General features: G+C 33.9%; 3 protein-coding genes across 12 annotated transcripts in view; all 3 read left to right on the top strand.

Moving 5' to 3' along the window:
* Nucleotides 1-3,438, top strand: part of LOC117163555 (uncharacterized) — an 83,266-nt gene extending 79,828 nt beyond the window's left edge. Inside the window, exon 6 of the transcript XR_013059204.1 lies at nt 3,311-3,438. The gene's annotated coding sequence lies outside the window, so the exon portion shown is untranslated. The remainder of the gene's footprint in view (nt 1-3,310) is intronic.
* Nucleotides 3,439-14,124: 10,686 nt separating this feature from the next.
* LOC117163799 (methylthioribose-1-phosphate isomerase) lies at nt 14,125-16,420 on the top strand. Of its 3 annotated transcripts, XR_013059275.1 has the most exons (6): nt 14,162-14,527; nt 14,906-15,141; nt 15,215-15,423; nt 15,499-15,707; nt 15,786-16,127; nt 16,206-16,420. XR_013059275.1 is itself a non-coding variant. In XM_033346526.2 (5 exons), the coding sequence occupies exons 1-5, from the start codon at nt 14,396-14,398 to the stop codon at nt 16,065-16,067; spliced, it is 1,014 nt and encodes a 337-aa protein (XP_033202417.1). In that variant the 5' UTR covers nt 14,125-14,395; the 3' UTR covers nt 16,068-16,420. The 3 variants fall into 3 exon arrangements, 2 of the variants coding, with proteins under 2 accessions (XP_033202417.1, XP_033202415.1); XM_033346526.2 differs by having other exon boundaries at nt 14,125-14,527; nt 15,215-15,369; nt 15,786-16,420; XM_033346524.2 differs by having other exon boundaries at nt 14,166-14,527; nt 15,786-16,420.
* Nucleotides 16,421-17,159: 739 nt separating this feature from the next.
* The window catches only part of tmod (tropomodulin), a 120,126-nt gene continuing 115,183 nt past the window's right edge, over nt 17,160-22,102 (top strand). For 5 of the 8 annotated variants that reach the window (XR_004465510.2, XM_033346513.2, XM_033346516.2 and 2 more), the window contains exon 1: nt 17,160-17,664. Coding sequence is in view for 6 of the 8 variants with exons in the window: in XM_033346513.2 (XP_033202404.1) it covers nt 17,488-17,664 (177 nt within the window). In the remaining 2 variants the exon portion in view is untranslated. The remainder of the gene's footprint in view (nt 17,665-22,102) is intronic. The other 3 variants (XR_004465511.2, XM_033346515.2, XM_033346512.2) reach the window with 1 other exon arrangement.

Genomic DNA, 22,102 nt, shown 5'->3' with positions numbered 1-22,102 from the left:
GGGAAAGGGGAGAGCAGTGAATTTGAGTTTCGGCCCCAATTAAACTGAGAATTTTTCTTGACACGCGAAATTTCCGAACAATCAGACGCTGACAACTAAATTAAAACTTTGTTCCAACGATTTTTTTTTCCTGATTTTTCCTTTTATACCCTACTCGCGACAAAGTTGACAATCGCCTCCCCCTCGTGGAAAATACGTGACTCTCGTTGATGATCGATTGTTTCTCGTTGCATTGTTTTTAAAATTCCAGCGACAATTTTTTCGTTGGATCTTTAATGGGTGGAAAGCTGCTCTGAATTAAAAATATTCGGAACTTTCGAAGCAAAGTTTTGCCTACGCGAATAGATTTCCAAGCGATTTCTGCTTGATGACATTTCTGAAACGATTTTCTTGTCTCAAACATAGGAAAATTTTTGGTAACTCTAGAATTGTAATTAGAGTTTGACGTTCATCCCTACTTATCAATAGCATTTGATCGCATCGCCGATTTCAAATAAACCGTCTTCCAGAAATAAATTAAATTTTGTGAAAGTTTTTAATGATTTTATTGCAAGAATACGTTGATAGAGAAGACATAAATCTGTAGATATTAGAATTTCTTGACTGTTTGTATTTTTACAACATTAATGAATTATTGTTATTATAAAGAAGTTACTAATTTTGTGATATTATTTGTATTATTTATTTTCATTATCATTTGCTTTATTATTTGCATGACTTCCATTAGCACGTTCAGTTTTACGTGCGATAATCATCTGATTATCGAAAATCACGATAAATATTTATCAAGTGTATACTCGAAATAGAATTAGTTCATTTATAGTATCTTCGAATTATGAAAAACACATTTTTGCAAATTTACAAATTGCAAAAACTTAAGAGACGCACATGCCTTTAAAGAAATTAAAGGATCAAAAGTACTGTTGAAAGGTTGTATAACATTTTTAGGAAAAAAAGCTGTCCTTGAGAAGAGCATTGAACGTTCATCGGTTTTCGGATGAATGTATCAAGATAGATTAGACAGTAATTAAATAAAAAAAAATGTTGATACGAATTCTCTTGTACGTTAAAGCGTTTGCACTCTAAAATTAATATTTATTTTTCATTTTCCTTTTTGTAGGAAGAACATTGACAAATTGGTAGCCGCGTTTCAATATTCAACAGAGTATCCTTTGTGTTGCTTCAATTTTAAATTTCAGTTTTTCTAGCAGAGAGATTTAATAGTATTGACACCAGACGTATTTTGATTTTTGACTCACGTCAGATTTCCATCAACGCATACACGCCATGCACATGACGGGATACTTTCAGAAATTCACCAATCCAGTATTTGTAACGCATTATAAACGTTTTCCATCGATGCCGATGCCTGCGGCATCTATCTATTCACCATGTATTTCTACGCACACACTTATCCTAGTAGAAGCGAATATCAAATAAATCTCGTATGCGTTTTCTTTCTTTCTTTTTTTTTTTTTTTACAAAATTAAAAATAACTCTAGTGACACTGGTAAGAAGCTGCAGAGGCAAAATCAAGTTTTCTATTTACATCAAATTAAATGTATTTTTTAGTTATCATATATAACATATAATCGTGTTGCTATAGTTTAAGAATTCACTTTTATTTACACATGTTTATGCATTTACGAAAAGTTTCAATTTACTGAATGAATTCTCAACGTGAAACGAAGAAAAGATCTGAGACTTAGGAAGCATTTTTTAAAGTATACAGGGAGTGGCAGGGCGCATAGCGAAAATATGAAGAAATAAGTAAAAAATGTAAAATAAAACATATGTTCGTTTGAACTCTCCTTTATATTATATATATCATATATATATTATATATATAAAGATGAATAATTCTCGAACAGACCTCTTCGAACGAAAAGGACGTATTCCACATTTTTTACTTACTTCCGCATCCGAAATGTCCTGCCACGCCTTGGATAAGAAATGTTGCATAAATTTGTATTTATTCGTGAAACTTTTTTCAATGCAATGGTTATGTTGATTTTTATTATTGTAAAAATGATTCTACGTACCAGTCTTTCATTTTTGCACGTTACATATTTTCTGACGAGTCCGTGGCTTCTCCACTTTTCATATAGATATTCATATATCTATTAAATCGTTCATTCGGAGACAAGTGTACAAAGTTTTTAAATGTTTTCACGGGAAACGGGGTGCCGGGATTTTAAATTATTAAAATTGCAGCTTCACGTTCCGACCATTTCTTATGGAAAGTCTGAATTAAATAACGATCGACATTAAGCAAACAATAATAAATATTAGAATGAGTTTTATTCACCGTTTCAAATGGTCAAAGAGTCGTTCGCTTGAATAACGTTGTTGCTCCGTTAAACATAAAACATTTCCAATTTCCTGCGAATACTTTTCAATTGTTTTCGATGCGCCTTCTTTCCTTTAAAATATACTTTGTTTATGCGGTAAAATGCTCGATATAGAATTTCTTTTTAACTAGTGACAAGTAATCGTTAAAATATCTATAACTTTCGATCATTAACAGACAGTTCGAAAGAACATTAAACAAACTTTATTCAGTTTAATAACACCATAAAACACAACAAAGACGAAAATATTCCGAATATTTAAATAATTAATTAATCTTCGTAATCTACGAAGGTTTATGCATTTGCGTGAATTTTAAATGTACACGAATCTGCACAACTAAAAATATTTCTATTTTCCAATAAAGCACCTGTCTCTTAGACCCTACAGTTCATTTCCAAACTAATATCTAATTTTTGTTCGTATGAAAGTACTACTAAGCGATACAAAATGTAATATACTTGGACCTAATAAATTAATGTATGATATAATAAATACACTGGTGTGCAAATACCTTTTGCAATCACTAATACAAAATATTAAGTGTATATATACAGGGTGATTGGTAACTGGTGGTACAAGCGAAAAAAGAAGTCGAAAATATAGAATACAAATTTTTCGTTTGAGGCTTCTCGATGGAAAAATTAAAAAAAAATTTTTAAAAATTGTTATTCTATATTTTCAACTTCTTTTTCGCGTAGAATCACCCCCTTTCCGCTTGTACCACCAGTTACCAACCACCCTGTATATATATACACAGAACTAATAAAAAATATAGCACATATATAAAAATAAAATACTCGCTATAGTATTTAGATTCCATTTGCTCTTGGAGTAAGAACACGACTTTGCATAAACATTCACAGTCGATTGAGTAAAACTGGAACAAAATTTTATTCAAATAATGTTGAATACAGTGTTACGAACATTCTTCTAAAACAAAAAGCTCGGTTTTCTTCAGACAAGCAACCCACCCTGAAGCTTTCAGCCGGCCACCGTGGGACAATTCAGATCCTCCAATACCAGAAAATTCATTCTCTTCCACACGGTGGCAACGTTTTAAAGACTTGGAATTCCATTTCACCGGTGTCTCGATCAGCTACGAGTGCTTCGTACACTCGTTGTACACGCCAACGAGATACGAAACGCGGTTTTCGGCGCACATGAAAGAGAGAGACACGTTCCTACGCGATTAAACGCGGTCGTTTAAAAGAAGAGGAGGTTCGATTTCTCGCGACAGGCCGTCGCCATCCGACCGAATTATTGCTCTCGATACCAAATGTTCCTTAAGTTGTTTCGCGAAAAACAAAAAGAAAAAAAAAAGACAAAAAACAAAAAATATAAGAAGGATGAAAAAATCGTTTCTGTACATAGTAACCGTGAATTGTGAAACGCATACAACTCTCCTGAAGCACATTGTGACACAGCGCGAGAACGAGAGAATGCGAGAGCGAAAGAGACAGAAGAGAGATTGGATTATAACAAATTGTGATAACGCGAGTGAAGAACGGAAGTCGGTTCAGCACCTTTCGTAGGCAAAATTTCGCGGCTCCATGCTTGCGTTTGGAAATAGCACTATTATTGCGACAGATGCGTGCTCTGTAGAGATTCTTACGGCAACTTGAAAATATAGGAACTTCCAGAATACCGAAATACAAATAATTAGCAGAAATATATAAAACGTTTAAAACAAAATATTCGTTATAACACGTGGTAGGGAAAATAAATCTCCGTTCAAGTTCTACTTGTTTTTAATTATGTACCTACAAAAATATAAATTTGCACGAACGTCCGCAATCTATTTCTGAGCGTATGCATTTCGGTTGTCGAACGTTTCGTCAAAACGACAGTTCATCGGACCATGTATCCTCTGTAATCATAGTCTAACGAATATGATGAGAATATATCGCGAGTAAGATTCTGAAGTCACAGAACCGACACGTTCTCGTCGCGACAGCTAAAGGCCGGATTCATTGCACCACAACTCTATGTAATTGTATAAATATCATCGGTATCAAAAGTGTCAATATCTCGTGTTTCTTGATGGTACTTAAGATAAATCCGCAGCCCACTCGGGCAGCCGCAGCTGTTTGTTGATATTACTTCCGGATCCGGGGGTTGAAAGCTGCGATTCCGCTCCTCGAGACGATTTTTAAAAATGATTTCCGTGTCGACCGAGTATGTTTCAATCGCATAGATCGATGCTACTTAGTGGTTTTCACAAAGTCGATCTCCCATGGAGATTCGATCTGTTAAAAATGATATTAAATATGTCGATGTGTTTTTAACAGTTTTCGGATCTGCGACTGTGTACAGCGATTTTTCATGAGAAAGTGAATCGGAAATGTAGTGCAAAAGGTTCTCATAGAAGATTCAGATTTTTGGTAAATTGACTATGAAAATTATTTAAAACACGCTGGAAGCGTTGTTCACGTTATTGATATATATTTTTCAATTTTAATTTAATTTAAACCTTTGTTGCCATCCACTTAAAGATTCTTCTGCTTCAATGAAAAACATAGGCGTTTAGTATCTTTACCAACAAATGGCAGTATTTTTAATGGTAGGTTACAGTATTAATTTTTAAATGATTAATAACGTTAATGTCAAATTTGTCTCTTCAAAAATCGTGTTATAATCTCTTATATTGATGTTCCGTGTAAAACCATGCTTCTCGATCATTATACATGCATCGACTAAAGTTACGAACAATCTATAAATTTCGAAAATTGGATATCTCGAAAGCAAAGTTTCCTACGAGAGAACTTTACTCCATTTCTGATGAATTCTTTCCGGAACTTCCATATCTATATAACATTGTTCGGTTCGTGGCAACAATTCCAAAGAAAACTTTGATAAAGTCATTTCAGAGCAGCATCGTCGTGAACAGTTTCGGCTCCTGGTGAAAGACCGTACTTTCTCGTGGCACGTTCCTTCCTTTTTTGGCCCGACCTGCGACTCGAGCTGAAAATCTTTTTTGTACATAAAGTCCGTGTTTGAGAGGGAGAGAGAGAAAGAGAGAGAAAAAGCGAGAGAGAGAGAGGGAGAGAAAGAGAGAGAGAGAAATAGAGGCTCCATGTGGGAGCCTGCCATGAAAGCGCTCCATGTGGTCGCAAGTCCTGGGCCGACCTTGCGTATAAACCGATTGCTCGTTTATATGCGATGTATTTTTGTGAACAGTATTGAAAGTGCTGCTAAGATGTACAGTCGTCATATGGTGAATGTATTATGATGTACCTATAATGTACATAGATATATTTAATTAAAGTGACTATGAATTTGTGTAAATCCTCTGTTTTCTATTTTCACCCTCTGTCGTAATTTAAAGGGGATGTTGCAGTAAGAAGATAGTTCCATTTTATTTGAATAATATCATTTAATAATTAATATTGTTTATTTAATTAATAATGTAAAAAAAAGTAATTCGAAGGATCTAAGAAATTGCAATTTAAAATCCCGAAAAGTCGCATCACAGCATCTGAAAGTCGTATAAATTCATAATCAATCGATATTCGTAGTAATAAACTTTGACATTTTCGAATATAAAACCTTTGAATATAAAAGTCTACACTTCTTTTCCTCTTTCAATAGATGCAATTTAAATATTGAAGCTGTTTTCTTATTGCTGCGAACCCTTCAATTTTATTCGCAATATTAAAGCGCTATTGTCTTTCAGACATGAAATTTGTTATATTTTCGAGATAATTAATTTCTTGGCGCGTAATACACAAAATACATAGAATAGACATTTTTATTCATCATTTTTCGTAATTTTGTTTAATATCCGGAAATTCGTATCCATTCGTTTTCCAGATTTTTTATTTCGTATAAAATATACTCGGATTAAAGATACCATCTATGCATCATTAATTACGTCGTTACCATTGGGAATCATTAGTGAGGAAATGCCGAAATTCATTTGTAAAAGAGAAAGTTTGTATGGAAAATATGTAGAATGGAATATTCAATTTCTCAACTTTGATCGTACTATTATAAATCTTTAATCTCTTCATTTGTGTTTCTTCGACCAATCGCGGGGAGACGTAATCGCAAGGAGAGACGTCAACGGGGGTCGTAAATCCCCGCTACGATTATAACAATCGACACCACGAATTGATCGATCCCCCGATTTCCGTTGAGATAATAGGGGTGATTGAGGTTGTATAACCCTGTGATTCACAGAGTTATAAATTATATGCTTCCAACACTTAGATTACACTGACGTAGAGAAATAAATAATTAACAACTTGTCGCACGAAGCTAAGATAGATATGTGCGTTAGAGCAGGGCTCTTATAAGTGGATTCAATGTATTAGTGGACGTAGCACTATGAGATATTTAGGAGAGGAAATGTATGCTCGACAATACCGAGACCGACTCTCGCGTTATGATTAGACTGCCCCGCTGGGCATTAGCGTATACTTAGTAGTTGACTTTTCCAACGATGTAGAAGAAGTGAAGTTGAGTGACGATGCTGTGTCGGAGGAAAGCTAAAGATGGGTGTGTCTAGCGCACGGGACCATCGGATTTGTTGGTGCCGATGTTAGTTAAGAGAGTGAGGGAAACAGGTTTCGCTGTTAATTGGTTAACCGAAGGGTCTTAACCGCCCTCGAGAGAAAGTGGTTAGTGGGAGGAAATTCTTTAGAAATTCTTCGGACACAGATGTTTGTTTGTTTTGAAGGACCTTAGCAGGCAAGTGACTCGGGTTTATGACGGGTGCTTAAGGATATTGAGGGTACGCCGTACGGAAAAGCGGACATCTGGTGTCCGTCTGGCCCGCGGTGTGTGACCTGGGCCAGGCAGAGAGGCCCGGCGTAACAATTTGAAAATTTCCAAAATTCATCCGCATAAATGTATTAAAAGATCTACAGAATACAATGTTTGAATTATTCGTAATTAAATGTACAATTATTAAGATTCGATCACTGTTGGAGAAATTTTCAAAAGTCATCTATATACCAATCCCTCATTTTTAATTATTCTGCTATTGACCTTCAACCTCTATCATTTTTAATTATTAATTTTTATTATAATTAATTTTTATTTAATAATTAATTAATATATGATTAATATATTAATTATTAATATATTATATAATTATATTTAATACCCTTATTTTCCGAGGTTCGTCCTCATTTCAAGTTTATGTTATTACGACATAAAGAATAACTTGCAAATGAAAAGTCCAATTATTTATTTCTAATCGTGCCATTAACAAACTTTAAACTCTATTCGAAACTTTTTTAAATCAACTACGTCTTAAATGTCCCATCGTTTCTAACCGAACTACGATAACCGATGGCTCAGGTCAAGCAAGAATACCCCCGAGTAAAAAAAGGGAAAGGCAAAAGGTCTCGAACAGGTAGTGCGTTTTTTTTAAGGATCTACTGTGTAGGACTTGGGAAAGGTGGGTAAAAGTCGTTCTTTCGATAGTGTAAGAACTGCTTCCGGGAGATTGTTCGGGTGAAAAGTTGGCAGGAACGAGCGTTGCCCGAATAAACGAGGGAAAAACAGATAGATTTGAGAGAACAGATTCCCACTCGAATATACGATGCTTTCTTTGTCGTCGTTATTTCCATTTAATCGCGATTTAATACGATTTATGAGCCGAGAGATTATAAATATTTTCGATGATATTCATTTTGCCCTTTGACTGTTCTGAATATAAGTAGCGATCGAACGTAATAATTTCGATTCCAACTTTTATTACGCAAATCGCCTATAATATACGTCTTGCTTATTTTAAATAATAATGTAGATGGTACGTTGTACATTTTCATGCAACTTTTACGATCGAATTAAATGCATTCGCCATTGCGTCACCTTTATCTGTCGTTTTATGCTATTTCCTTTGGTAATTATACGCTTTAGTGGCTTTTTTGCACAGAACAAGGAAAGATTTTAATATCTGTTGTAGTTTCAAATTTCAGTTTAATTTACTTAATGTTCAAGATCCTGTTGATTTTTTGCTTTTTTCAACGAAAATTAGAAACAAAATTGAAATCAGTTACGTAGCACAGTCACGTTTGTTGCTATCTTATCGGCAGTTTTACGTTAGTTCAAAGATCATGTAATACTTCAGGGGGCCATTCGAATCTTTCATGACGAACGTTTTAAGCAAACACGATGTTGGCGCTATGTATTAGTATATTGAAATAGCTTGAATTCTTTTAGTCAACATTGACGTAACGTCATTTTTCACCGTCACAGAAAATGGTACGTAGATCCTATCGTGGCGATAACTCGAAGAATCAAGTTTCGAATATTTTTCTACAAAACTTCTAGAATTTTGATTTCTTTCGTATAAATTAGTAATAAATTTCGATTAATCATAAATAATTGTTTTTCACATAATTTGAAGAATAATTCGAATTTTAGCGCGCGAATAATCCGAAATTTGTCATTAATTTCGAAATTAAAAGTAATTTTTTGAAATTTATTGTTGATTTATCTTACAAAGATAAATGGTAATTAAATCCTTGATTAGTTATAAAAATACAATATTTTTGACATGGAAATAACTCTACGAAGAAGGTCTTGATCTTCCAGATAAATTTTCAAAGTATATTATTCATTCGTTTGATAAATCTACTTGAAAATAAGATCTGGTTAATCAAGAAATAGTAACGTTTCTAGTACAGATAACACATCAAAGAAAATCGTGATTTCTTCGATAATTTTTCGCAACTGATTCCTTTCATAAACAAAAATGATACAAACTTCTGCTTAGTCATAAGTAATCAGCTGCCGTTTCATTGCATAAATAATTACCAGTACATATGTACTTGGTAATTTATAAAATCTGTATTAACTTTTCGTAACACAATAAGCTTCGTTTTACGCATTGTTTTTTCTACTTCTTTGCAACGAAGAAAATCCCAAGAGAATCGACGAAGAGTATATGAAAGTCAGTATAGAAAGTCTTCCTGAGTCACTTAAACAGTGACTCATTTTCATTTTAAATAATGCTTCAAAACAAAAAGATTCGCGTAGCAGCTGCTGCTTTTAAATCAAGTGTTTTACGACCGGTAAATCGTATTCTACGCTGAATGCATTTCTTCCAGAATGGAAGATTACCTTCTCCGGTTATTTCTTAAGTACACAGTTTCGAAGAACGATGGGTACGTTGCACAAAGCGTAATGATATGAAAAGCGAGATATCGTGACGTGATCGTCGAAAATTTCCTGCGTCATCGACGACAACGAGAGAGAACGAATCTCCGAGTTATTTGCCTTGTTCTAAACAGGCTCAATGACTAACTGGTTAATTGTCAGCTATGGGATCGAGGTTATTCTACAGGGTGATCAAAGAAAAGAGACTCGGGGAATGAAAAATTAACTGAAAGAGCATAGATCGAAATTTAATTTTATATAAACCGCGCTTTGCAAACAAATGATATACATACGTTTTGCTATGATCGATCTTCCTTTCCTGACTTTGGAAACATTAAACAGATATTCCATTTGTTACAATCTAATACGTATTACTATAGATCAACAAATGAAGTTTTGCATTACAGTGACGTAATTGACAAGCCTTCTATTGTTGAAAAATTGTATTCGAGCAAGATTAATTATTAATAGTTACGCTAAGCCATCTTTATCTCGTATAACTCTGTTTTTGCAAATTGTTTTCACATAATAATCTATCATATCGCATTGGAATGGTATAAATATGCGGCCATTGATAACCTCTGCTTGGTATCTGAATAAAAGGAAGTGACTCGTGTTAAAATAAAATGGAACTGATCTGGAACACTTGACGCTAACTTTTTGTCTACTTTCCCGGAGGCTATCGCACAGATTTTTCATTCCACTTTTGAATCAGCTTCTACATGAATGTGTTATGTGTTATTCACATGAGCTGTATCATTTCATTTTCTCTTATTAAAAATAGGAGATATGTTAGGAATTAAAGTTGAAGATACAAAATATAGTTCGTTTTATCAATGCCAGAGATTGTTATTTTTGAAATGTAAGAATAATACGAGATAATTACCGGTCGATTTTTTAACATTTGTAGAATTCTAGTCAGAGGTTGAAAAGTTTTTACTACATCAAATTTTTCACTATAATTTGAGTTACGAAAAGTTTGATTATTAATGGTTTATACTGTTCATCATGCCTCATACGACGTGGCGAATCAATCACTGACGAGTCGTGTTGGGTATAGTCGAGATTTTTCATAAAAAATTAGCGAGACACGAGCTACAATGATTAATGGAAAGGATCCTATTCTTCATGGTGACAACCCTCGTACACATGCTTCATGCGTACTCATCAAAAATTGAATAAGCTCGAATGTGACGTTCCATCGTATCTATGGTAATTTGCAAATCTATATTACATCCACTACTATTTTTGCTGCTCAAACAAATGTTCTTGAACGACTACGAATAATTCTTGTTTTCATGATTTACAAAAAGATTCAAATAAAGATGAGAAATTTAAGACAAAATGCTGCTGTAAGGTAACAAATACCAAATGTAAGTTAAAAATATAATTGAATAAATTTATCAGAAAATTATTTGTCTAATTGAAAGACAGCAGATTATTATTTTAGTGATATAATAGATAATAATATTGCATTATTTTAATTATTTTAATAATTATTATTTTTTAAAGAATATTTTTGATTTTGTAGAATATATTAAATAAATAAATTTTACATAGGTCTGTATTCCTTTTATGTACCTGGAACAAATATAAATCACTTACAATTCTTTAATACAAGATTTACAGTTTTTAACATTTTACTACCGATTGCTGAAGGAAAATTGCTTTGAAAGGAAGTTTAATCGTCTTTTTATTTATTTATTTATTTATTTATCTTTTGTATGTTATCCCGTATGCGATAGGAATGAAGAAACAGCATTTAATATTTCATAATTTGCCAAGACGTCCTCGAACTTGAGTACACGTTCTCGCTTTTTTGATTGTCATAAATAAATTAATTCTTGATAATTCTACCTTCAATGCCGTGCAATGTCTTATCAGGCGGAAATGATGTGCAGAAATTAGACTGTGTCACCCGATAATCACGTTCTCGCTAATCAATTAAGAAACACAATACATATTATTATAAATATAAGAAAGTCAATGTTTCTGAGTCACGTAATCGTAACTACATCAATGAGAGAACGAATCACGTACACTATACTAAAGAAATCATAGCGACTAAAAAGATACATATTTCTCTTTAAATCTGATAATTAGATTCTCCAATGAAGTTAAATAAAAATTTACTCCGAAGCACCAGTGCGAAAATTTTCATCAAACTCGGACACCATCTTCCTCGATATTTCTTGTTCCATCGCGAAAGACGGAAAGTCCACGGAAAATGATCGAATCACCTGGCGACATTACGCTTTCAACGCGTTAGGTATGTGAAGCCGAATGAAAAGTGCAATCTATTTTGAAATGCAAAGGTTTTTTTAAAACGTGGCAAGTAAATGAAGTAGTTTGCGCTCGAAATATGTTACGAGCATTCGGTCACGAGTGAACACGCGGCAATACGTAGAAGACTGGGATCATGAAAATTGTAAAGAATCAAAGTGACGAATAGCATCGCGAATGAGAACGATTTTCTTTATATCGAAATGCACGCGCGCGTCAGACGTCATTGAAAATCATTCTTGTAACTTTCGGCGATCGTTATCGACAATTTCAACGTGTTATCGTTTGTCATCGTATGTATTTGTTATACGATTAAGTTTGATTTTTGGAGTTGAGATTTCAACGTTTGGTTTTGTTATTTTTTTTTTTTTTTTTGTGTTGATGAGAAATAAATTGTTTTCGTTTGTTTCGCCTTGATGCTGAAACTTGGATGATTTTTCTATCGTGTATTCGCCTCGTTAAGAAATTTGATAATGTAGAGAAAAATATAAAAAAGATGGTTACAATTATATCTATATCGAAGATCAGATTCTTACAAAATTTATGTTTTTATCGAAGGGATTTGGAGATTAAAGGTTACAGGGTTACATTGATGTAAACATAAGAGAAGACTTTCGAAGGTTTCCCAGGTCATCGAACAATTAAACTGAGTCAACTGAGTAAACGAATAAACCGTTAGGTACGAATGGAAATAATGGATTTATGACACCATTCTAAGGGTCCTAAAATTCCAGGGCATATTATAGTAAGCAATAACAAATGCCGATAATACGGTAATACTCTGACTAATATTCTGAGGGTCTGAAAATAGCCTTTTGCTTTCAAAGACACGTCATAAAATTGTTCTCAGGTATTCTATTCCGTAGAATAAAACGTTATGTCTATATTATATTTAAACTTTACTTTACGATCGAAAAATGTTTATTACAGGCTATTATAATTAGGAAATTTTTCTTAAGAAACTGGAAACTTCGCTATTTAACATAATTCTTGTACAGCAATAAACTTTGCTTCGGTTAATGTTAATGTATAATTATATTGTTATCGGTGATATTGCAAGAACATTGTGTTCTTATCTCTCTTGTAATGCAAAAATCATTGAAAATAGTTAATAATCGCTAGCTAAATAAAAGACGATAAACTTAGGCATATTTGAAGGTATATTGAGAAAAATTCATAATTAGTGAAAAACAATGATTAATTCTTTGTTGCGCCACTCGTGACTAACGACAATTACTGCAGATAAAATTCTCATTAAGTAAATTTTGATGAAGCTAAAATGAAACTATTTCGATCCGCTATTCAAGTAAAGTAATAAGAAAAAGGGATCAAATAATGAAGAATTTATTTAAGGTAATTTAATTAAGAATTTAATTCAATCAATTTACTCTTTAGAATTAAGAACGTACCAACCTTAAATAGTTTAAAAATTCTATCGACAATTCGAATTTGTTCACTTTGGGATGAGTAAAATTGCGTCGAATAAAATACTCACGGTTTGTTAAAATTGAAATATGATGGATAGAATATATATAGAAACGTTTTTTTAAAATTCCGTTGAAATAACTCTACCGAAATATGCACCACGGTGCGACGAAGCCAATGAATTATAAATTTTTATGACGGAAATATTAATTGTATTAATACTTGGAGGAAATATCAATAAAATAAAAAATATCAATTCATAATTTTCGTTCACGCTTCTATATGTACATAAATGTATACACATTATATGTACTCAATTCAACAATAACAAACATAGAAAAATGCGGTGATCGTATCTTTTTTGTATAATATTATTCGGTTGCAGTTTTCAACGACATCGTTGGCAAAATACGCTGCACTTATCTTGCAATGTACGTAGAACACTCGTAAAGAAGGATTATTTATATGTACTTAAGCTGTGGTATGATAAACAGGGATTTTAACGTAAAATCTTTAATTTATTGAAAACTGGAAATTATTCGAGATATGATAAAAATCATAAAATGTTTTTGTTTTAAACAAATAAACATAGTTGAACTCTTATCGAGTTCTAATCTCTGAGTAAGTATCAACAGTCAATGATAAGCATGACAATATTGACAAACTGAATATAACAATAATTTATAAAGTGTTTGAGACGTACTGTACAATTTCACTCCTTATGAGCGCCAGTTACTTAATGAAATTAAGTTTTAGGTACAGTTAAGCTAGGTACAGGTAGGTATAATTAAGCGTTAGGTACGTCGCTCTCTTACTGTAGAATTTCGTTTGTTCTTTTTATTATTACATATTCTAAAGATTCCTGGCAGATTGCTTTATGAGGCTGTAAATCTTCGTGAAAGTGTTGTAAATGCGGAATAATTTGAATGGTTCGCGTAACGGGATTTCCGTCTAAGAAAGTTGTCCGGATGGTGGACAGATGGCGCTGAACGAGGCTAATTCATACATAGATACGGCTACGTACATACACGTGATAGTTACACGATTCGACGGTACGGTAGACTTCGAGTCACGGTCGTCCGAAGTGCACGTGAGCTTCAAATGAACGGGAACTCATTTCATTCAGAAACTACGAAGCCGCGGTTCTACTAGCCGCGTCTCGAATCTGCACGTATATTACCCAGCCAGTGTTACAGGACTTGTGTTTCGTATTTGACGGATTAAAATGACGCTGCAAGCGATTAAATGGGAAAACGGCAAGCTGGAGATACTGGATCAGATATTGTTGCCGGCAATCTCCCGATACATCCCTGTCAAAGGCGTGGAGGATGGCTGGAAAGTCATCAATAACATGCAGGTACGTTTATCATGCAAACAGTCTAAAACTTCCGATCGTTTCTTCTTTTTTAATAGTTGAGAGTTTGATTTTATAAAATATCAAAATTACTGTCTTTCATGGTTGATTTTGCTTGTGTCAAACGTAGGTTGTGTACGGGTATAATAGTGAGAGATATCGTATACAGTTGTATTTATTGACAAGCAATAAGAACTCAGAGTAGTTAAATTGTAGTAAACTGTGACAATTTAAGGCGATTCGCGCGAACGGAATTTTAATTGGAAGAATTAGTTGACTTAAATCGTTCGTTGTATATGGAACAATTTGCCATTGTTTCAGTTAACAGAATTGAAGATGTTTTTGCATTTAATTGTAGTCCACTTTCTGTAATATTCATAGGTTCGAGGCGCACCAGCGATAGCTATCGTGGGCTGTTTAAGTTTAGCAACTGAGATTAGAAATGAAGAATATATGGACAAGAAAAGTCTACGACGGGATATAGAAGGCAAATTGAATTACTTGGTCTCGGCTCGACCAACTGCTGTTAATATGAAAATAGCAGCAGATGAATTAATTCAGTTGGCTAATAAGCTTAGTAAAGATGAGACTGTTAATGTAATTGAAATGAAAGAAAGGTATAAGAATTGGTCTAAATCAAACAGATTAATTTGATTGCAATGTTGTTACTATTAATGATGCTGCTTGTAGGTTTATCGCAGCCATAGAAGCCATGTTGGAAAAGGATATCGCAGATAACAAGGCCATTGGGGACTATGGAGCTCAGGAAATTCTGAAGAACGTGTCTGGGGACAACTTCGTTAGAATCTTGACGCACTGTAACACTGGCAGTCTTGCAACAGCAGGTTATGGCACAGCTTTAGGTGTTATTAGATCCCTTCATAAGAGAAATAGTCTTGGTAACGTTTGCATGTTCTAGTCTCCAGCTGTAGACAGGATTCGATAAAGTTATATAGTGTGTATTACTGTTACAGAACACGCATATTGCTCCGAAACAAGGCCATATAACCAAGGGGCGCGACTGACTGCGTACGAATTAGTTTATGAAGATGTTCCTGCTACTTTAATTTGCGACGATATGGTGGCAGCACTGATGAAATCAAGAAATATCTCTGCAGTTGTTGTTGGTGCAGACAGGGTTGCTGCAAATGGCGATACAGCTAACAAAATTGGAACTTACCAGGTAATACGTGCTTCAATTATGTCCATTGGAATCTTCAAAATTGTTATAATATACTTATTTACTTTTGTTTTTTTACAGATTGCCATAGTTGCCAAGTACCACAATGTTCCCTTCTATGTAGCAGCTCCTCGGACTTCCATAGACTTTACTATTCCTAATGGTGATCATATAGTCATCGAAGAAAGGCCAGAAAGAGAAATGACACACATAAACGATCAACGAATCGCGGCACCCGGAATACAATGTTGGAATCCAGCCTTTGATGTAACCCCAGCTAGTCTGATTAAAGGTATCATTACGGAGGTTGGGGTATACAGACCCGAAGATCTGATACAATTGAAGAACTATGAAAACTCATAAAATATCGATTGATTACGAGCAAAGAATCTTCTGGATGCATTTATAAGAACGAATTAATCGGTAATTTCGATGTTACAACAAATTGTTGCCAGGCATTGTTTATTTAAATACTTCGAGTTATAATAAAATTGTTGGCAGATTACGCTTATTTGAACACGTTAAGCCTGATGGATGCAGCAAAATGTACCATGGATATACATATTCGTATTAAATGCCTTATTACTCCGCTGTGATTTTTATATATATATTTATAGTGATGAATATCTCAAACAAATAGTTGTATTGATATTGAAAAAAGAATCAAATATTGATCAAATGGATCATTGGCATAAAATATAAGATAATCGAAAACATTTTTTAATCATGTGTTCTTACAATTTTGCTCCACCCGAGTACCACCAGATGGCGCGAATACCTAAACTTCGACAATACAGTGCGTAGGATCGGCAACTTACGATTTTCCAACGCGTAAACAACTTAATTTTATCATAAAACGAATTTTACATAAGTGTAGATTACGAAATAGTTTTGCGGAATACGATAAATAAATATATACTACAAATTTATCTTTAAGTAAAACAAACCTTCAGAAATTCTCGTCTCGAACCGCGTCGAATTCAAAATTACATTTTTTTGTTCCATTTTACTAATTCTCCTTACAAATTCATCTTTCACGCAATATAATAATTTCTCACAAATGTACGAGAAACAACAAAAATAAATGAGTGAAATAACCAACAATAAGAATATACGTTATAGAAACGAGTGAAGCCCATGGTGCAAGAATCGATTTCTTCCATAATCGATAAGTCTCGTGAGTTGTGCGGCTTCTTGGCGCGATTTCTTGCAGACCCACTTCAACGTGACTAGTCGAGAGTCGCGATTTTGAATGAAAACGCGGATTCGCTCGAACAGTGATTCCTATTGAACGTGATTTGCGGCGAATATTTATCGTTCGAAGTGAACGACGAATTCGACACTGGGTACACAGCTACGACGTGTGTAGTTCCTTTGGAAAACTTGAGAATCTATTTTCGCCGTTGAAAGGCGCGCGGGAACGCGTTCGCCGCGGGTTTCTCGAGCCGTGATGCTTTAGTACGGACAGTCTCTTTGCTTCGTGCAGAACTTCGCCGATCCCGGAATAGTTTCGTCGGTTGCTCGTTGAAGTTGTTCGCGCGGCTGTTGCACGGGCCAGTTTTCACTTGTTGCGAGCGTGTTCGTTCGCGAATTCCGTCATCGTTCTGGTAATTCCAACCGTCGCGTAATTTAATTTTTCTTGGCGGCTCCTGCCTGTGTATCGATCGAGAATAAAGAGGAAGTATCGATAGTATAATAAAAAGTATCGAATTTCTCTTGAATCTCTTCGGTTCATTCGTTGACACGATCGTTCAACCTGGAAGCCGATACGGAGAACGCGGGGATGGATGTGACGGACGTCCTCGGTCCTGACGCCCCGTCTGCGAACGATAAGGATGTTGTAAACAACGACAACAATAATGGCAACAACGAAGACGATGAAGCGCCCACTGTGGAGGAGACGTACGAGGTCACCACCACCAAACGCAAGACCGTTCGGACGAGCTACAAGATCCAAGAAGTAAGTGACAACATGTATAAGTGACACGTGCGATTACAGTAACTGAGATTCGTTGCTGTCGCCCCTACGTGGGCGTTTATTACAAACGGTTGCGACGTGCTCCCTCCACCGCCTTAAATTTTCGATTCTACCGTTGGATGCGAGAAAAGCGATGTCAATGGATAGCTTTATTAAAAAGTATTTCCACATGAGATACCTTTACAACATTAGAAAGACATATGTATACTATACATATATTTCTTGTATATAATGACGCGTTTCTTTAAAATATCTATGATATTTAGAGTTTTAATATTTCTACTTCATGGGTTTATTATAATAAGAATCACATCATTAAGTAACTAGCGTTAGATAAATATAGTAAATAACTTTGTTTATTTAAGTTGATGCTATTTATTTAATATTTATGTAATGTTTAAAAAGTGATACATGTTATATTTGGTTCATTAATATACTCCATCAATATCAATTTGTAAATGCCATAACCTCATCAACTTACAAATATAGCGATAGAATTTGGAGGAATTATAAAATGAAGTGAAGAATCAGTTTATTTGATATATCCAACAGGACGATTATAGTTCTCTGCATAATTAATACAAAATGGACGTCAGTATATCGATAAACGACTAATCAATAGGATAATCACAGGAACACATCGAATGAAGTACGTGGAGATTTAAGGCGGTTTTTTTTTTAGAGTTCCATTCGTGCATGCCAAGAATAAACGCAGAGACTTGTGTTCGACTACGCTTGCTCGAGAATCTCGGTTCATTCTGATATTCGTCAAGGATAAATGGACTTATTTCGAACCGCGGATTTTCGTAGGATTTACCAACTTTATTTGGCGCGTAACTTTATTCGGTTTCGTTGATGCCCGCGGCACCACCAACAATGAGTATACCGCACACGACGCTACACTGATTTGTATTTCCCGCGAATACTTTCTCCGAAAAATTCACGTGATTTTTGTGTTATAACTAGACTGTGAATTTTTATGCTTTTATGACGAATATGCAGGTGTGAAATGTAATATACAGAAATATATAAAACATCCAAAGTATATTGCCTTGGGTAGTTAAGATATCTATTATCTTTTTCATTCTTCAGGATGTATTGAAATATTTGAAGTTCATTGTGTTATTTACCTATTAAATAGTTATATCACATAGGTTGTAAACTGTTACGAGATAATGATTAGATATTAAAATATCTCAGTTTAAAAACTGAATAAAGAAAAATAAAGATAGCACAAAGAAAATGATAAAACTTCCGTTTTCCCCAATTTCGGAATGTTAGGGCATTTTAATTAACGATAATTATGATATATTTTTCGTTATAATATTTAGTAGTTAAACAATCCTGTATCATTCTTTAATTATATTTATAAACATATGAATTTGCATAAATATCGGCCGTTTAATAATAATATTTGTTTTTATGCTATAATAATGTTGGTATACTAGTATCTGATACGATACAAATTTTTGACGTTTCTTCTTGAAAATCTTGTGTGATATAATTAATGACACTTAAATTGATGTCGATTATTCGTGGATTTTATTTGGGAATTAGGATTGATCGAGTCATGTGCAATTAACGAAGTGCTTTATGGCTCGCGTAATAAATAAAGATAGAAGATATTGTCGAACGTAGGCGGATCAAAGATGCGATAAATTGAATAGTTATGAAATGCATAGGTCAGGTCTGAGTTTAATGGTTTTCTAATTTTAAAAGATAATTTTCAATGTTGTTTGTCAATTTATTCTCTGAAGTCCGGTATCTTCTGTGAGTTTATTTTATATCTTTTATAAACAAATAATAGGAACAATAAAATGAAGTTGTCGTCCTAAATTGGTAATTCTTGAAAATAGCATATTGCTATATTACCAGTAAGAGTGATCGATAAAATCGGAATAAACTTAATCGTATACTTTGTTCAACATTTGCGCAAAACAAACTAAAATTTTTTAATATCGTAGATATACCTTTCCGATTTTTCTTCAATATTCCAATCACGCAAATATTTGAATTTCGACACACGAATTCGATACTTGCAAATATTTCGTAGCTTCGAGGTATTGGAATTTTTTCACAATATTTAGTATGATAACATATAGTTTTCGAGGAGAGATATTTTTTAAAGTACACGGGCCTTAAATTGTTATATAATTAAATGCGAAATTATAATATTTAATTATTCTATTTAATTACCATCAAACATTATCTGTGTGTAAAATTATAGGCCCTAAAAATACCATTTTCAGAAATCTGTATAAAGATAATTATTTCTGACAATTCTATTGTTTTTATTGCGTGTTAATGTTGGTAGTTAAAAGATTTCGATATTCGATAATTTAGTGAGACAGTTAGGCTGTTAAGAATTCTATAAATTTCGGTCGTTGTTTAATAATATTTGAAACGAATCGAGATTTCACTGCACGTGATGCTACGATTAAAACCCAACTTAGTTTACTCGAGCCTAATGCATAAAATCAGCGAAGAAAATCTAAACATAAGTTCTAAAACAATCGTAAACACACACGCGGCCCATCTCTAATTCCTAGTTGAAATCATATCTAAACACATTTGCGCGATAATATCGCACATTAGTGCAGTTAGTACAATAGCAATTTGAATTTGGATAGATTTCTTATCATGAATTTATAATAAAATTTCAAGATTTTATAATTAAATTTCAATTATTTTATTTTCTATTAATTTAAGATTTAAAGTCTTTTAGCACTTAAGATTCTTTAAAAACATTTACTTTTGATAACACAAGAATTAGAAGAATTTCTATGAAATACTCAGGTATCCTTCCAAAATATTTTCTCCAGATCAAATTTGCTTTTAACAGAGGAAGGAAAATGCTCAATTTCATCCGTATATTATTTCATTAATCTTTTCGAGTACTTTATCCAAAATTTTTACCGATATTTAAATCTTCACCCAAAAATCAATTGTAACACACAGCCATAAACCTACATTCTTCGTTTCCTCATATTCTAAACAGGCCGCAGAACATTAACAATAGAGGAAGAAACCTTGGTTTCCCTTTACGTTTACAGACGGTTGGCAAAATTTACAGCAAACTCAACAAGAAACATTTTTCTTCAATAACAAACGTTGTCTCGAAAAATCCAAGCAAAATCTTTCAAAAATAGAAACGGACGATCCAAGATCCAGAGACAAAGAGTTTCAAACGATTCATCAAAGTTGGTTGCTTCGTTCTTTTGCAGCTCTAACGAGAAAGGGAAAGGGAACAGAACCAGTTCCACGAAGTTGTCCGGTATTCATTGAGACTGTCGAGCTTTTAAAAGACAAAAGGGTAATTCGGGCACGAAATTAAATGGACGCGACGAGGCGACACGCCGCGACGTGGAATAAGAAAGATTAGTCGGGCGGCGTTTAATGCAAAATGAGCGGACAACGGGCGCGATTTACTCAGATTCTACGTCATTGTCGGTACGACGCGACGGTTTTAGATCTGGCAACGGACTCGTTTCGAACGGTGAAACGAAGATGGGGGGATGCGATGTAAATCCCGACCGATGAATATCCGGTGAACATCCCTCACGATTGGGACTTCCGATTAACGATAATCACCTTTTGCTTCACGTCAATTCTTTCAGGTGTTGTCTCGTTTCGCGGAGAATTTGCTATAGTGAAATGGATTGCCTGTTGACTTCATATGTGTTTGTTATTTTCTGATTTGTGTCTTATGATTTTGTCTAGTGGAATTTGTATGCTGTAAATTTGATAGAATGTAGGAAAGATGTTTCATAAGGTTAAGATAAATAAGAGAAGATATTAAAAATCTATTGTACGTGTAATCTATTTTTGTTGATAGATCACCTGTAAGGAAGTTCTACGTTTTGCATTTTGATATTAGTAGTGCAGCTCAGAGTGGAGTCTTTCAGTGTATTTATGTTATTTGAACTCTACAGTAATATAATTTTGCCCTCTTGAAGTATAAAGGACTGAAAATTTTGTGTACAGGTGGGAACAAAAATCAGAAATTAGAACATGTTCTTTTGTTTTATTTCGTTGAAGTATATGTAGTAATTGTTACAGTCAATAGGATGTATATCTGTACTTTTAAAATTCTAATTTATAGAAGATAATTCAAATTTCTAACAAAATTTCTAATTTCTAATTTCATACACTATCGCCTTTGCATAAATCGTCTTTTTTAAAAAGTAACTAAATCCCGTCCTTTTTTTAAAGATTCTCTTCCCGAATAAAAATATATACAAATTGCTCTCTACCGTGAAAGCAAATATTCACAATACAAAAATTCTCTCTGCACGCTGAATCTTTCCACGCTTTCAAATTATTTTCTACATAAAGTTGGGATGCATTCAAACAAAAAAAAAGAAAAAAAATTCATCGTGAAAACAACCATTTCATGGAAATACTGGTGAAAATAAGGGGA

This window comes from Bombus vancouverensis, chromosome 9 (genome assembly GCF_051014615.1).
Source record: "Bombus vancouverensis nearcticus chromosome 9, iyBomVanc1_principal, whole genome shotgun sequence".
Taxonomy (NCBI): domain Eukaryota; kingdom Metazoa; phylum Arthropoda; class Insecta; order Hymenoptera; family Apidae; genus Bombus; species Bombus vancouverensis.
This window is presented reverse-complemented; position numbering and strand designations above follow the sequence as displayed.